The sequence below is a fragment of the Lycorma delicatula genome, chromosome 1 (assembly GCF_047948215.1).
Source record: "Lycorma delicatula isolate Av1 chromosome 1, ASM4794821v1, whole genome shotgun sequence".
NCBI classification, from domain to species: Eukaryota; Metazoa; Arthropoda; class Insecta; order Hemiptera; family Fulgoridae; genus Lycorma; species Lycorma delicatula.
The window spans coordinates 185,369,247-185,388,574 of NC_134455.1; the positions used below are offsets into that span (position 1 = coordinate 185,369,247).

Genomic DNA, 19,328 nt, shown 5'->3' on the forward strand with positions numbered 1-19,328 from the left:
AGATGAAAGAAACATTTATACTATACTACTGAAATATATACTACGATAAGGACAACAGTTCTGAATTTTCTGGGACGTGGTCAATTATAAAGACGTAAATGAAGAAAACCTTTACACGATAAGGTTCCCAGTGTTAGTCTCTCATCGAATTCATTTTATCAGCATACAGTTTCTCCACTTCTGACAGCTTAAATGTTATGCTGTGACCGCAAAATGTCATTTTACCTCTGACCATAATATCTGGATTGGATTTAAACCAGGATGATAAGATGGAAGATGCAGAACTTTATGTTCAATTCTTTCCAACAATTCGTCAAACTTATATCATTTTCTGTTAATTTTTTTCTATTTAAGTAGTTAATACAATTACGGTTTAAGCATTTCGGAATAAAATGGAATATGACGTTTCTGTAGCCATTTAGTCATATCTCGTTTCTTGCTTGATGACACTGGAAGTTTTTTCAAAAACCATATTATGATACGGAACAATGCCAATAAGTACTACAAACTCAGGAGGAAGGCTAAATCTAATTTTTTTCCTTATCCCATTTCAAATAATTTTTAGTATTCATACTATCATCGAAATCGTCAATTTTTTATCTGGCTGTCTAAATTAATATTGCGTTTGGAATTAAGTTCATTTCACCTGCAGCGTGAATTTTAATTTAGCGTTCACATTTATTTATTGGCAAATGAAGTCCTCCACCGCTGTTGTCAGCCCAAGATTTTGCCATTGAATGAGATGATAAAACATAGAATTCATCTAAATTTACGATCGCTGTGTTACATTTTCTAAAATCACTGATTGCGTGCAAATAGGAAATATTTTTCTATCTAATATTATGTTTTTCTATTTTTGCGACACTTAAAACCTAATTCTCTCAAAATTCTTCATAAACTAGTTTCAACACCGTTAAAATTAATTTTAATTTTCAGTTCTTTACAGAGTTCGTTAACTGTTGGTTGGTAGCTTTCCTGCCACTGAAGGAAATTTATTCACAGTTCGCCTAACTACATTTAATAAGACCATCTAATCCGATAATTGCTTTGTAACGTTTCTTTTTCTTTTCCAGGGTGATGAACGAACATTCCGACCCCTATGATCGAAGAAAGTTTCTTTTTTCTTTTCTTAGGCTTTGAATCTGGGTCCTGGAAATGCCACAGGCAGCTGCAGTTATTTCTTTATGAAATCATACACGTTGTTTACAATTTCGCGCACCTGTCTTCGAAATTTTTGCCTTTCATAACAGACTTAAATTGAGCCGTAACTGTTCTCACCTGAACTGTACTTTAAAAAATTTAAACCGTAAACTACAATAAAAAGTTTTTGGAAAATACCGTATCGTACATTAATTGACTATGTAACAAAATATACGACACACTCCAAAAGAACCGTGCTCAGGGGCAGAACCATAGAACTGAACCTTATGTAGGTGGAAAAGCAAAAGAGAAATAAAAATAAAATAAAAATAATTGTTTTGTATCTGAAACTTAACACACAAAAATTGCTTCGTAAACAATAATTGCATCATGTTTACGTAACTAAGAGATGACTAATCATGATGTGCCAATGTTAAAGAGAACAATAGCATAGCAGTGACTTTCGGGCTGATTAAGCATGCTGTTACGACCCACCGGGGGTCGGTTTAGTGGTGAACGCGTCTTCGCAAATCAGCTGATTTCGAAGTCGATAATTTCAACGTTCAAATCCTAATAAAGGCCGTTACTTTTATACGGATTTGAATTCTAGATCGTGAATACCGGTATTCTTCGGAGGTTAGATTTCAATTAGCCACACATCTCAGAAATGATCGACCTGAGGCTATACAAACTACACTTCACTTACACTCGTACATATCATCCTCATTCATCTTCTGAAGTAATACCTGACGGTGATTTCCGGGGGCAAAATCAGGAAAAGAAACACGTTGTTACGTGGGGGTTACTGTAAGGAAATAGAGAATAGAAGAAACTTATGACGGTAAATTAATTTAAAATGGAAAGGCGAATAATGTAGAATTTTTTTATCTTAATGGAATTCGGCATGGGATAAGGCTAAGATTATGAAAAAGAATTGGAAATTGTAACTGCCGCTTCTAAAAGTTTTTCAAAATTTCAAAAATAATTTTCTAATCTGTTTTTCCAATTTAAATAAACTTTGATTATTATTATTATTATGCGTAAACATTTTATTATGAGGAAAATATTTAATAATTGCGATAAATTTATTAAAACATTCTTTGTGCTCTTTACTAATTGTCTATCATTATGCGGCTGAATTTCTACAAACAAATCTTTTAATGATTTTGATAATTAAGATATATATATTAAGTAGAGTACAATAATCTTTACTGAAATTTTGCTCTCGTACTAAGATTCACAAACATACCGAAAAAATATCACATTATTTCAGTTTTATGAGTTTTTAATCAGTTAGTTTTAGAATTATAGGCTGAAAAGTATTTTGACTGATTCAATTTTAAATTTCCAAAAATCCCTTCAAAAGTTTTGTTTTGAAAAATCAATATAAATAATTTTTAGATGCATGAATACTTGCTCGCTAGCTCTGTATGCTTTTGCTCGCGTGCGTAGAGGTACAAATAGAGACTCAAAGATGCGCGTACCATCTCTTTGTTGAACGTGAAAAGAAGACTGAGAATAATCTTCTCTTCCTTGCATTGATAAATAAATACGAGTATTTATTTATTTCACTTTCAACAACACAATCATTATTCCTAATTCTACTTCATCCAGTTATTATTTTTATTCCATGTTATTAACAAAAGTATAAAAAGTATATAAATATAGACCTGTTTGGACATATTCGTGGGTAACCCAGCCTTGAGAACTTTATTCAAAAAAACATATTTTAAACTAATATTTAAATTGCCAATATAATCAAAATTTTTATAATGCAGTACAGATTCATAAAAATAAAAAAATAACTGCGACGTATATTATAGGAAATGTAAAATACCATAAATATCTGTGCTAAAGTATAAAATATACTTCATAATAAATGAAATCAATACGAGTGTATTGATTTCACTCATAAACATATTCAAAATTGCACACAGAAATAATCACTTATGTTTTGTACAGAGCAGAAAGTCCGTCGTGACTTAACATTCACTTGCTAGTAGCCAGTGAAAGCCTGCATCAAAGACATGATGCAGGTAGCACTCCTCATTCAGATAGGGATCATAAATAATATAAAACGTAAGAGAACTACACATCATAATTCTACCGTAAAATTTGGTTGGACTAACTCCAGTAGACATTGAGAATCTTATAATCTAACAGATTCAAAAATTTCATTTTTATTATTCTGATGGAAGTTCTCTAATGAAAATTAAATGATTATCAAAAATCCTTAACTCATTTTACTGCACGTTTCAAGAATACTGTTTGGGTTTCTTTAGATCAGTCTAGGTTGTGTTGGCATTATTTTTACAGACTCAGTTGCGGTATTTCAAATTCTTCCTTTGCAATAATATCATACATCATCAGTTCTACGTACAAAAAGTATTCTTATAATTTTAAATCATTATAATGTTACAGTTCATACACATTCCAACCCTCTCAAAAAAAAATGTTTTCTTACTTATTTTTTAATTGTATTTTATATTTTCAGACCAAAAATCACTCCAACAAAATTTTAGGAACCCAAATTTTTTTAGAGACTTAGACAAACAAATAGTATTTAGAAAATTTAATTATAAGTTCATTGATAATGAGATTTGACTGAACCAAAAACGAGATCTTAGTTACCCTGTAATAAAGGTACATGAGAGAGGTACCGTAGATGAGAAATGCAGCATCAGCTAACAAATAAAGCTTACTACATTATTAACTTTAGGAATATTGTTGTTAAAAATTGAAAATAATACTGGACCTAAAATACAATCTGGACTACTTTGTTATCAATTCAATATCGTTTTAACCACTACTGACCGATGTATATGCAACAATTAATCCCTTTTCGTTAAGTAACTCATAAACCATAACGCAGCTCCTCTAATTCCAAAGTAAATATAATTTATTTATTAATAATGGATTATCCACAAAGTCAAGGAGTTTCAAAATAAGTCTACAGAAACCGATTTTTATTTTATCTTATTAAATCGGGCTTTGAATTTAATGTATTTAATTATCTCCAATAGCACATCAATAATATCATGCCACCCTGATTCCACAATGTTCGTCCAACAATAACCAATTTGACTTCAAATAGCGGAATAACTTGTTTTAAATACTTTATCTTTTCAATCATTTAAGAAAAAACCAAGCATAAAGAATTTTAATTAATAACTAAATGATTTATCATCTGCTTTAAATATGTGAATTACATTTATTAAAATAATCAGGAAAAATACGTGAGATAAAACGTAGATTAATAATATCGGTAAAAGAAATTAGAATATATTTAATGAGTCTTTTGAAAAAATCAGCAATCACTCCATCAAATCACGGAGCGAAATAATCTGTAGCCATGGGGTTCATTGTGCTACAATAATTTTAGTATTCATTTAAAGCATAAACCTCAATCAGTCTCATAATAGCTTTATCAAACACAATCTTAGTCAGTGGATGTATTGATTAGGCGAGGTTAGATTTGGAATTTGTAACTCTTCTTTTTAATCAATAAAAACAAAATTAAAACCCTTTTTACAGGTTTTTAAAAGACTAATTAATAATCTGTAACGGTGCCAGTGTAACAGGAATCTTCCAAACGAAGAAAGGTAGAGAAAAAAAAGAAAGAAGAATCTAGATTGAATGACGAAGGGATTCTTTCTTGGGAAGGACTTATAGGAAAGCGTAGGAGGCGAGAATAACAAAGATTATTACGTTTGAACTGTTAAATGGGCCAGGTACTGATTCTGCAGGCCGGAGGTGTAAATACTGCCGGAGACCAGCAGATAGGGTAGCCAGTAATTTTGCAAGCCCGAGTTCGGTGCAGCGTGTAATAATAATGATTGAAGAATGCGTTACGAGTATTTAATTTAGGATAGTGGTTGAAAACAAGAAACTGTTCGGTAGGGTAGGTTTTTATAATCAGTAAAAGTAATAATACTTCCTGAAAGTGAGTTGTAGATTTTGGCTATTGATATTCGATTGTTAATGCAATATTACTTTCTATCGGTTATTGTAAAGTTTTTAGTAAATTGGACTGTATTTTGGTATTTATAATTTAATTGTCAATAAATCAATTTTGTCTTTTTATTTGAATTAGTATTTTGTATGTTTTATATATATTTATGATTATTATTATTTATTTTATTTTATGTATTTTTAGAATAATGAATGTATTTACAAGAAATGTTTACTTTTGTTAGTCTCTCAATATCTTTGTCAACCCGCGAACACGCGACAAAGGTTTATGCACATATTACCAAACCATTATCTTAAATTATTTAGCATTTTTTATAACGTACAGTAAATGTATTCCCTGAAAAAAGGTTTTTCTTTATTATTTATTTTCAATAATTTGTAATTTAACATATTTTATTGCAAGTGGATATTTGTCACTTTTTGGTAAAATATATGTAATAATAGATTTGCCAAATACTGCCTAATGCGAGTATATTTATTTGTATCATAGTGTTTAAAGTAGCTATTTAAATAGAAATAAAATTTAAGGGAATCTTAAAACTTCATCAGCATAGTAAAGAAATTCACTGAAAATACTTTTTTTTTTTAAATACTTGCGCATTTTCCCCTAAATAACTGTATGGAATTCGAAATTATATAAGGGATAAATATTTACAGGAAAGTGAAAAGAGCATGAAATATTTGTATAAGATGTTTGTTAAAACTACGTACATACATACATTTCAGTTTTTCTGTTATATCTAAAAAAAAATTATCTATCATGCATAAGCTATCAAGATAGGTAAAAGAAACGTGGCATGATTACTTTAAGTATGGCTTTTCATCTGCCTTAAAATATTTTTCTGAATAAAATTGAAACCTGTTGAAGCTGAATTAACAGGTTACAATTATTCAACTTCATAGCCTTAAAATGAAGGCTAAGAATGTGTTTGTAGTATATTATGTAAATTTTCACTTATTATAACTGAATAATATCCAGTTTTAAAATGTTTACATTCATATACTGCATAAGGAATGTAAATTTAATGTTCCTGTACTTATAAACTGAGGCCTCCTCTTTTGAAATCGTCATTTGAATTGAATTTAAAATGTAAATTTTTTCTAAGATATTTTATTATGAAAATTTCGTAGACTATAAGTAAAATGCACAAAAAATGTACTAATCTGGAATAATCTATATTACATTAAAAAAAAATTAAAGAAAAATAAAATGTTAACAAAGAAATAAAATTAATATTAATAGAATCAAAAATTACATCGAATATTTTATGTTGCAAGCAGAAAAGTACTTGAAAATTTTATATCGTTCTAGATATAAACTTTTAAGTGGGGAAAACCTTTTTTCGTGTTCTCTTGATAGCTGCCTTAATAATAACATAATTCTAGTATTATTAATAAAATCTAGGAACACTAATCTATGAAAAGTGACATATTATTGAGTAACTAAACAGGTTATGATTGTATAAGTTTGTTTATTTATTAGTTATTAAGTCTTAAAATGGGTTAAAATAAAGAAGAAATTCCATACATTTTAAATTTCAAAGAAGAGAAAAATGCGACTCAGGTTGCTAAAAAAATTTTAGAATGTTGATGAACATGATGCAGTATCAGTACTTGTGACAACGTCAGTACGCCGATTCAAAAATTTTTAATTAAATTTTTATGCGAACGATACACAGTCATCTGATCCGCTAATGACTAAAAAGTTCGATTAAATCACGGAAAATAGCAATAAATTAAATATAAACTTTAAAACAGTTGCAGAAGGCTGGATACAAAAAAAACGCGATTTTTGGGTGCCAGATCATTTTACAAAGAAAAGCTTAATGGATCAATTTTCCATCAGCAAATAATTTCTAAAATGGAACGGAATCGACCAATTTTTTAAACAACTCGTTACGGGCGATTAAAAAGTTTCAAGTACGAAAATAATTTTAGGAAGAAATCATGGTCAAGGTAAGATAAAGCTCCGATAAACGGTCGTAAATCCAGAATTGATGCCACCAAAACTGATGCTGTATGTAAGGTGGAATGAGAAGGATTGTTTGTACGAGCTGCTTGCTGTTAAATCAACCAATTAGATCTAATCTCTACTGTCTGGTCCGGGAAAGATTGTGCTAAGGAATGGAAATTAGCAAGCAGAATTCATCAAAAGGAAAAGTGTCTTCTAAACCACGACGATAGAAACCCCACACTTCTTAGGTAATCGATTGAAAATTAAGAGAAGTTAACTGAGAAGTTTTCATCCATCCACCGTATATTCTTGACCTTGCACCGGTAAGGCTACCATTATTTTTGATCTCTACAGATATTTGGTCTCTTAACGGTATAATATGGGTTTCAAATGAGGCTTGTGAAAATTTATTATCACGATTTTTTTCCCAGAAATATCAAAGGTTCTACATGACGGGATTATGGTTTCACCTCAAAAATGGCAAAATGAATTGATTAAAACATTACAATATGATCATCATGGATTTAAACTTTTTTGGTTTATTAAAATTTATTTGAAATGAAATAAAACCTTGTTTTACTTTTGCATTAAAATATTTAGGAATTTTTTTTTAACACATTATTTAACCAACATGACTCATTATTAATGGGTCGAATCTTTTACTCTAATTTTCTTTGAATTTTTAAAAAAATTTTATTCTGATTTAACGTATTTACTCGCTATATTCAGAAGTTTTAATACCAACATTTTTTATCTAAAATTAGTTGCGTGATTTTCGCGAGGAAACAATTTTATATAGGTGTATAATAAATCTATAGTGAGAAAATGAATTTTATTTGGCCGAATATCTTATTTCTGAATATCTAAAGCAGTACATTTAAAAATCTAGCTGCGTGAATAAATGCGTGAGAATACGGTATTAAATTTTTTTTCTATTTTATGTTACAGTTACCAGCATTGAAGGATCTGTATTCAATATAACAAGAGTAAATAGATTACATATGGGAGCCTATTTATGTATCGCTTCTAATGGTGTACCACCGACGCCAAGTAAACGGATTTCGCTTATAGTACATTGTAAGTATTCAATAATTAAGAATTAACTTAGATTTTGCATTTTTGGTAGTAAAACATATCATATTTATTAAACTCAACCAAAAAATTTGTTTATTTAGGATTATTTTCATTGACCATTTTATTTTTTATGTGATTTTTTTAATAAATTAGTTTGATGAAATATTTTACAATTATATTTGTAAGAATTAGTGTTTTCCTAAATTTTTATTTTAAATCTATTGTAGTAGATTAGCGTTAAATCTTTAGTTTTTGTATGTTTTATTGTTGTTTTTTTTTATAAAAGGAGCGTTGATTTTTGATGTATTGTAAAAAACATATAATGAAGTATATTTGAAAAAAATTTATGTTAGGTGGAATAACTATGAGCAACGTTGCTCGTGTCAATCTACGATATTACAAAACTAATGTCAGATCGTACATTGTTGCTGATGTCAAACAGCCACGTTTACATAGTCATTTAATATAGTCGATGTCCTATTGTACTCAACTTTGTGTAACATACACGGTATTCGTTTTAAAATAACTGTATGTTACTACGATGTTTTAAGAATAATTAATTTTGTTTAATTAAACAAAATATCCTCTGGTTCTAATGCTATGCTTAATGTAATGATGACTGTATTTTTATTTGTTAATGTTTTTTTTTCTTGAAAATTTAAGTATTAAAAATTCAAAATATTTGCGAATGTATTTTTAGCAATGTTTGTAGCAAATATTTATTTTAGTCTTTTAATAAGCTTAAGTGCAATTTAAATTTTGCTGTTTGTGTTTTACTAAACAGACTACAATTTTACATTTTTAATTATACAAAAATGACAGATAATATGTTTTTTTTTGTTATAACGACACGGCTACTTTATAATCTGTTCAGAAGATAATTGAACAATAAGTAAATACGATCTATATTTGAACTAACATTAAGTTAACAGACCCAACGGTCTGTTAACCAGCCGTTGGGTACAGACCCAACGGCTGGTGACTTAACGATAACAACGATATGAAAGAAATTAAACAGAAGAGCACTCCAAACAGTCAGACCATAAATTCACCTAACTGAAACGGCAAACCAAGAATATTCTTCCTCAGTAACCTTGGAAAATCACTGATCATATTATCCAGTAAATTGACCGCCAAATAATTCGGGTCCGATCCAAACGATTTTGATACCGTAGGCTGACCTGAGAGATTTCCTGCCGAACGGTTCGCAACTTAAGATCATTGTATATGAAGCTATTATTGATGGATGAGGGTTTGTTTAGCATTTTACACAATGTTTTATTCTGGTAGCGTTCAAGTATATCGATATTGGAGTTGCATTTTGTACCCCACAATTCATGCCCGTAAGTCCAAACGGGCTTCAGAACTGATTTATAAATCAATAATTTACTTTCTACTGAATGACGAGATCTATGTCCTATCAGCCAGTATATGATTTAAACCTGAGATCCGGCTATTTCCGCTGATATTTGATATGTTCGCCCGAGTAAGTCGTCGGTCGTGATGAAAACCCAAATGTTTACAATCCTGAGATCTCGGAATAGGAACATCGAAGATAAAAAAAGGAGGACTGTTTCTTACGAAGGGTGAACGTGAGGTGCTTTGATTTTGTTTCGTTTATTTTCATTTTCCAACATGTAAGCTACGATTCGAGGAGAGTGATATAATTTTGAATAAAACGAGACGCAATAACCGGATCCTCGTGGACAGCAAGAATTGCAGTATCGTCAGCAAACGTTGCAACTGTGGTATCTGCCGTGATTGCAAGTTGATCATAAACAGAACATAGAAGATGGGTCCGATGATAAGATAATAAATGATGAAAAAATATAAAGATGTATTCTTAACTTGAAATGAATACGTAAATGGCATACCACTGTTCACGAAACACATTTTCCAATGAGTTTGAAAGATAATATCTAGTTTTATATTATTTGTAAATTTTTTATCTAAAATTTCTGAAAAAAAATCTACTCTCTCATTGGATTATTTTTTAGAACCTAGTGTAATAGTGTGAAATCAATATAGAAAATTACATTTATATGCTCTGATAACTGAAAAATTACTAATTTTTTCTTAATTTTCTCTTTAAATTTGGGTATTTTCTGACTAACAGTTTTCCGGTTCCTGGCTGTATTTTTTACAATTTATGTCTATTATATAAGGAATGGTTATTTCTTTTATTCTGTATGTATTTATAAGTAAATGTGTGCACTACTTAAAAGTAATTATTATTAACATGACCCGCCGGGTTGGTCTAGTGGTGAACCCGTCTTCCCAAATCAGCTGATTTGGAAGTCGACAGTTCCAGCGTTCAAGTCTTAGTAAAGTCAGTTATTTGTACACGAATTTGAATACTAGATCGTGGATACCGATGTTCTTTGGTGGTTGGGTTTCAATTAACCACACATCTCAGGAACGGTCGAACTGAGAATGTACAAGACTACACTTGATTTACACTCATACATATCATCCTCATTCATCCTCTGAAATATAATCTGAACGGTAGTTACCGGAGGTTAAACAGGAGAAAGAAGAAGATAATTATTATTAACATGAAGACGATGTAGTACATTGAAAAAATTGTAATAAAAACTATAAACGTATGAAAGAGAATTACTGTATCGATCACAGAATAAATAAATATCATATACTCGTATATAATGTACTGTTGGCTACAAAATAAGAAGGATAATAATTTTCTTGTGATAATTTCTATACGTTGACCGTTTTGGTTGAAAATATTTAAACATATTTTTATTACTAATAATGTACAGTACCTCTAAATTTTGTAAATGTAGTTTGTTGATGCGCAATAGTTCATTTTTCCTACCACTAGATATGTGGTGGTACTGATAAGTGGGTGGAACTGAATAATCCGTTATTCGGTTTAAGATAACGTTTATGCATTTTTTGACGGTATTATCTCTTGCACTTTGACAAACTTATTATACAGGTGTAAAAAAAAGATGATCTGGTTTCTGAAATATTTCTTACCTCTGACATACAATAATGAATTACAAAAAAAATGAAAGAGTAACACTTTCTACCGATGGCGGAATTTGTCCTTTACTTTGACCAACATGTCAGGAGTTATAGAAGTGTCAGCTGTTTTAATCCTGAAAACGTCATTCAAAAATCCAAGTGTTCGACATTATCATTGGTTTAAGTACTATCATTCGACTAATGAACAAATAATCAACTTAGGAAATATTATAAACAACAGTTTCATCATTATAAAACATTGTGCCGGAGTCTTGTTTGATCTACGAAGGCATTTGATAGGACTTGGCGTCATGGAATAATGCTTCAACTTCATGAATGACAATTTACCGGTATTATTTAGCATTTACAAGAACTACTACTTTCCAAGTACGAGTTTATAATAAGTATTCGTCAGAAAATAATAGAAAATGGTACATCATAAGATTCACCGTCGAGAGTGGTACCTTGTTTACTTTTGCCATTAATATAGCTACTGATATTAGCCATTCCAGGAGAAATCAACGCCGGTAATCTGGTAATCTTATGTGTCAATAGCATTACAGATATGGTCAAGTATAAATTTTAAAGAATTTAGAAACAATAACGGATTCAAATTGTAACCAGAGTAGGAAAAATATCCTCATCCTAGTCCTGTTTTGAACAGAGATGACTATCCTATTAAGTAAAACGATAATGTACAGTTTTTTGGTCTTAAAATAATGTACGATTTTTAGACCTAAAGGGGTTTGAATGGCCTTACTCCTTAGGGATTAAATCTCTTTCTTACTTATTTACTCACTTACTGCTAAGCTTATCAAATACTAAGGGATTTTTGGATCCCTTACTTGGGGACTACTAACACAGGATTTGAATGGTAGGTGCAAGAAAGCATTTAACGTTATTAAATTTTTATCAAACATCAACTGGGATTCAGATAATGAGACATTATCGTGGTTTTGAAAAATATTGATTCAACCGATGTTCGATTACGGGTGCATTGTATATTTATCAGCTAAAACGTTGCATCTATGAACATTAGTAATAATAGAAAAGAACGTTGTCAGATATGGCACAGGCGCATTCCGTACAAGTCCGGTGACTAGTTTAATATCTGAAGCCAGAAAAATGTCATTACATTATAGAAGAACGATCTTAGTATTAAGATATGCATCAAATATGTGGGCTTTTCTAACGGAAATAAACTGTATAAATTTTAATTATAATTTTTAGGCTGCTTTATATGAACACGTGCTACTTATTCCAGATCAGCCAGAATAACGTATCGTGAGTTTTAGCAAAAACACGAAATTGCTTTGCTGGATACATTAGTGATTCCTACGAGAGAAATACCACCATGGTTTTTCCATCTATACGCACAGGATTAGTACTCTGTCATGGGAAAATAAAATAGAAACCAGCAGTGATCATCCAGTAAGAATATTCGTGAATTTCAGGAACTACGAAGGATGTATGAAAATTTTTACTGATGGTTCCAAAACAGAAAATGGTGTTGGATGCTTTATATATATATAAACAGAGAAGCTCATTTGTGGAAAATACCAGGTATAGCAAGTTACACGGCAGAGCTTATTGTTATCTAGCAAGCTCTTCGCTACACAAAATATTTCTGCAAAGAGAGAGTTCTTATGTGTTCTAACTCTTTAAGCGGATTTATTGCAATTTGAAACAAGGATATTGAGGATGTCCTTATTGCTCTGTCCATTCTCTATGTCTTAAACCGAATGAACCGCGTTGTGAATTTTTATGGATTCAGGGCACGCTGGTATCTCAGCAAATGAAAGGGGAGACTGAGCAGCCCGAATGGCAACATTTTGTGAGAACATGGACATGATTCCTATTTGAGTGGCAGACGTTAAAGGTCATCTAATAATGACTATCTGAACTACGTGGAGTAATTAATAGAGAAGGTGGAATGTGAAACTGAATGAGATTAAAAATACTCCATATAAATGGAAGAGCGAAGCGGAACAGACTAGGCGGGAACAAGTGGTGTTGACCAGACTCAGAATCGGTCACACGCGAATACGAGTAACAAACTCATATTTGTTAATCGTAGAAGACAGCCCTTATGTGCCGTATATATGATAAACCACTTACGGTTAAGCATCTTCTTGAAAAATGTGCAAGATATGGAAACCACAGAAACAGGTACGGTCAAAGAAATAATGCTGCTTCTGATTTAGAAAATGGCTAAGAAGGAGAAATAGTTGCCTACTTACATACCAGGAAATTAGTAACGCGTTTATATTATTCAGCGACTTAAAATGTGATATGTTTGTCTTGGCTAAGAAAATCCTCCATGTGAAGGCACTTTACACCCGAACACAGAGTTCTCAAATTTGCACTAATTCCAACATTTTTTGCGTATCTTCTTTACTGTGTATTCAATGTTTTATTTTTACATTTGTGTTTTTTTTTTTTTTGTAAATGTCACCACACTTTACATCCTTAAGTATTATATGTGTGAGTATTGACTCACATAAATTCTTTCATGTGACGTTTATTTTTGTGTTTTATTAAAATGTAACGACCCAAAACATTCTTACATCTGATGATCTTGCTGGTGATTTTAATTTTTATTTTTAAACAATATAACGAAGGATAATGACCTTGGAAGTACTAAAACAAAACCTGTAAACAAGTTCATAAATTAGAACAATATAAAGCACGTAATACAAAATTCCCAAAAATATTTAGGAAGAGGGTTACTGTGTCAAAATCAAGGAAATAGCAGAAATGCAAGATTAAACAAACACAGTAACTTATAAGAGTGTACAATTAAAAAAATGTTCATCCGTAGTTGCCTTTATATGTATCAATATATAATGTATATGTTATGAATATAAGGCAATAAGTTCAACAACAGAATCAAATTTTGCAAACTACTTCACACAAACAAGAGATTCATTAAAAATTATTAAATGTAGACTTATGCAATTGTAACGGGTAGAGAAGCTTGCATAATAGAAAGTGCCAGAATTGGAAAGAGAGAGAATATGAAGAACGCAAATCGACAAACAGATGTTTGCCCAGAAGAAACAACAAAACAAAATCTTTCTAGAAAAGCGTAGAAGGTAGGACAATTGAGATTGTTACGCCTGACCAAACAAAAATGTGGTCAACTGCCGTTACTACAGGTCAAAACTTAGGCCTTCTTCTTTCTTTATCTGTTTAGCCTTCGGAACAACGTAAGGTAATGGGCAGGGGATGACTGAGGATGATGTATGAGTGTAAATTAAGTGTAGTCTTGTACAGCCTCAGGACCATTCCTCAAGTGTGTGGTTAATTGAAACCCAACCACCAAGGAACACCGGTATCCATGATCTATTATTAAAATCCGTATAAATGTAACTGCCTTTACTAGAATTTGTACGTTGGCAATCTCGACTTTGAAATCAGCTGATTTTCGAAGACGCGTTCATCACTAGACTAACCCTGTGGGTCAACCACAGGCCTGGAGGTATAAATACCACCGGGGACCAGCGAACATCGGTGCAGGGTAGTATGAGAAGCTTTTCGGTGAGTTTGTTGTGAATAGGAGACAAGATGATATTATTCGTTGATTGAGATGTAAGCTAACTTTCTTTTATAAATATAAGAAATAAATAATTCTTGTATTTATAAACTTAATTATTTATTTTGTTATTGCCATTGTAATAAATTACGGTTAAAATTTTATTCATTGTTATTAACTATTTTAAAGTTTATAGCAAAATCAGAATTGTATTGTGCGATTTATATTTTATTTATTTTGTAGATCTTAATTATTTAAGAATAAATAAATTATATTTATAAGAATTTTTACGTAAGCTACCTCTCAATATCCTTGTCGAACCGTGAACACGCGACAATACTAAATGTAGCTTTTACAATTACCAAGATCTCAGCTGAACACTAAGGTGTGACATTTATTAGAAAATTATTTTTTTTATATAAATAAGACATGTAATGAATAAATGTTTACATATCGAATATGTTAGTTACAAACTCCAAATATTCCACTGGAAAATGCGCTAATAATTAACTTCAAAATATCTCTGATAGAAATGTAGTCAAATAGATTTGAGAGTAAAGTATTTAATATTAAAATAATAAAACAATAGATAAATCAATAATAATCAAGATGAATAATAAACCAAGTTTATGGCCCTCTGGGGTAAGGATCCGATGATATCAAAAACAACCCGACTGAACAGGTTTCACGTTTTAAATATTTAAGATGCGATATCAGCTTTAAATCAGATATAGATGCAGAAAATAATTTCAGAGTTTCCAAAATATGTCACAATAAGAAGGTTCTTTCTCAATAATGTTAGAACAGATAAAATGTTGAAGTTGTATAAAGTAATAGCTGTCCCTCTGATAATGTAATGTGTGTAAGTGAGACATGGGTTGATTACGCTATAACCAAGTCAAAAGTACAGGCGGTAGAGATGCGATCTCTTAGATTGGTAAGAGTTTGTTCTAGATGAGACCGTTTAAAGAACGATAATACACGATAAATATAATACAATGCAATATAATACGATAAATATAATACACGAAGAAATGGCTGCTTCATCATATACCAAGATTGGATAATGATAGATGGGCTAAACAAGTGATTAATTATAAACTAAGAGGAAAGAGATGAGTGGGTAGTCCGCTGAAAAGGTGATTATGATTCTGCTTAAAGCTGGTGCAGGTTTAATGCCTATCCAAAACAGCAATAAGAAGATGAATAAATCAATTTATTTTTATTTTTTATTTTAATTTCCTTTATTAATAATTTTTTTTTCATATAATCATTTTTGTGAGTGGTTTTATGCATCATCCTTTTTCCTTGCACCATTTGATCTCTCGAAATTTTCATGCCTATAAAAATTAAAATGATTTTATATTCAGTTATTCTTTTTGTTACTTTTATTTCTATACCAATTCCCCACTTCCTTCTGCAGTCAGATTATTTTACTTTGGATATCAAAATAACATATGTACGATCACAAAACTTGTTCTGTATATAAGTTTTCCTCACATTTTATTACATCAATTTCTGTCTCACGCAGAATGTTATTTTTCCTTAGACTCAATCCTTATTATTTACTATATTCTCTCCCATTATAACTTTTCAAATTCTACATTGTTTTACAAATAATGTAGTATTTTAACTTTTCTTTCTAACTTCTATATTTGTCGTATTTTCTGCCGTATATTGTTACAGTCCTTGAAAATACAAACCCAGAAATTTTTGTAATTTCTAAATCTGTGTTTTATATTAATAAATTATATTAAATGGGTTTAATTTAAATTAGTAAACGCCATGTACGTTCAGTAGAACGGTAAGGGATGCGTTATTTTTGTTACTTTTTACTATCGATTTCAGTCAATTAAAGCAGTGATGCATGTAAAACGCTTATGGTATAAGTTAAAATTGCTTTTATGAAAAGTTAATTCAGTATAAAACCAGACTCTATGATGAATAAAATGATGATGTTACTTATACGATTGAAAATCCCCATTGCGATTGGCTTGTGATTCTGTATTGGTGTAGTTATCTTGGATTCATTGAAAACGACAGGGGAAAAAAGCATTATTCGTCATTTTCCTAAGAAAGCTTGATATAGGATAACTGTTATTTCGAGAAGTATAGTGATTATTTTAAGTGTTACACGTAATGTGATGTTAAGTCTCTGAACATCAAGGATTTGATATTTACATATTAATAGATTCTCTTACGCTCGAGTTTTCCTAGTTATTGTCAATGTACTCGTACAAGGAAATATTATAAAATGAAATGTATGTATTAACATTTTTATAATATATCTACTGTACATCTCCTACATTCATACTCCTCTACATCCTTGACTCATGACTTTACGTGCGGAAATTTAATTTTCAGGACGTTTTACTTTATTAGTAAACTGATTTTAGAAAAAAAAATCCGGTATTTCTCTGGAGTTGAATGGCATTTTATTAAAAATATTTATTATGTTTGACATTTTTTTCAGATTTAGGTCTCTATACAGAACGCCGTTTAACATTCATACATTTCATTAATAATATATTTATTGTCATTTTTTTATTGGTTGTTTATTTTACTCTAATGACATTTTCAGATGGTAAATGACTGAAATTTGTAAATAAAAAATTTTATACCAAATTAATATATATTTATGGTATTGTGTTTTTTTTTATAAAATAAAAATTAAGAAACTAACTTTTTTCTGTTTTTCTCTTTTTTTAAATGAAATATATACCTATTTCTTATTGAAATATATACATTTAAAAAAATGTGTTTTAAATATGTTTACATAGTTCCACCAATGATATGGATACAGAATCAATTAGTTGGAGCTCGAGAAGGTCAACAAATGACTTTAGAGTGCCATTCCGAAGCATTTCCAAAATCAATCAATTATTGGACACGTGAAAACGGTGAAATTATTACTACTGGTAAGTATCGCATTATATTATATATTTTATGGTTACAGTAGTATTAGTATGTGCTTCTTTGTACTTTGACATAAGCCGCCATCTAGAAATTTCTCTTTCTCCATTCAGCCAATAAAAATTCAGTTCTCTAATTGCCTAATGAAGGGGAAAATGTTTGCATTCTATTTGGATAAAGAATAAAGGGAATTCAAGATGGCGACTTTTATCAACATGAAAAGGAACAGGACCGACCGTATTTATGCCCCGGGTTATGTCACTTACTTAATATATTTAGTCTAGTATATACTTTTACTTTATATTTGAATAAAAGATAAAACAATATTGCTAAAGAAAACAGATTATGAAAAGCCAGGAGAAAAAAGATTATATTTTTTAGTTAATTATATAAAAATTGAATTTTTCTTCTGAAAGGTTTATTTTCTTGGAAAAAAAGAATTAACATCTAAGTAAAGAAAACAATATTGTATATTATTCAGTGATATCTTTGTATGTTTTCTCCACAATGTCACTTATTTACCGTCTTAAGAAACTCTTTCTTAAGAGCGCTGGGACTGATGACTTCAGTGAATAAAATAGTTGCTGCCTTTCTTAAAACTAAATACTTGTTATAACATATCATCATTACCCACCATATTTATATTACATCCAATAACTATTTACACTATTCCACAAAATTACTAATGTGCAGTGTGAACTGTGCATATAAAAATGAATATTCATTTGTAAATTATACGTTAACACAAAATAATACAAAATTATAATATATATATATATATATATATATATATATATTTAAAACCGCTTTAATTTTATTTAAAAATATAAGGAGGTTTGTTTTATCAGAAACTGATATTTTTATTTATATTTCTAAAAAAATTAAAATTAAATACAATATTCTAATAACCGAATTAATTAGAGAAATACTGGGAAATTACATATTTTTGCTGGTATAACGCACATTTCACATTGACAGGCACTAGTGATTTTTCAAGATTATTTAAAAAATATAATTTAGAAGTACAGTGATGAGAATTAGATAAAAAAAAATTTAGTAGAAAAATAGGAAAATTTATAGTTTAAATATTGAACATGTTTAAAAAAATAAAATTATAATTATCAAGATAATAATGTATTAAGAAAGATAGTCTACTTGAAATTGCTTAAAAAAATGTTATAGTAAAAGTATCTAATAAATTTTATGAAATTTGATTCATTACCATTTAACAGAATGATTTGTGGTGTAAATAAAATGATGTAAAAACCTTGTGATTCTTTTCATCTACTGTAATCCCGCACCCAATTTTCGATACTTAACTTCATCTTCTTATATTTGTTATCGTATAAAATTAAAAAAAAAATTACATTTATGGAAACCTTTTATAACTCAAATTTTAAACTTTTATAACAATTTTAAACTTTTATAACTCAAAGTAGCTTTACTACTTTACTTTTATTTCAAATGAATACTTAATAAAATAGAAAATCTCCTAAAACTTCCATCGAATTACATACTCACAGCCACTTCTGGAAATTACAAATAATTATTCTCTAAAGAATCAAGAAGAAAGAATTTCCAAAAGAATCAAGAAGAAGAATTCAAAAACTGATTTTATTTCTTGAAGCCTTTCTTTTTAATCGGTCCAAATAACATGCTTTAAAATGTGCTATGCTGACAACATTTTCATTGGGCAACTGGTTTTTGATTAAACTCTTTCAGTCCAGTCTAAATCAGGCATTTTTTTGTTTGTTT

At 30.0% G+C, this 19,328-nt stretch overlaps 1 protein-coding gene across 1 annotated transcript in view; it reads left to right on the forward strand.

Annotated features, from left to right (window-relative positions):
- The window catches only part of LOC142317727 (opioid-binding protein/cell adhesion molecule homolog), a 306,375-nt gene that overhangs the window by 187,271 nt on the left and 99,776 nt on the right, over window positions 1-19,328 (forward strand). The window contains exons 4-5 of the mRNA XM_075354275.1: window positions 8,015-8,143; window positions 17,441-17,578. Coding sequence (XP_075210390.1) covers window positions 8,015-8,143; window positions 17,441-17,578 — 267 coding nt within the window. The remainder of the gene's footprint in view (window positions 1-8,014; window positions 8,144-17,440; window positions 17,579-19,328) is intronic.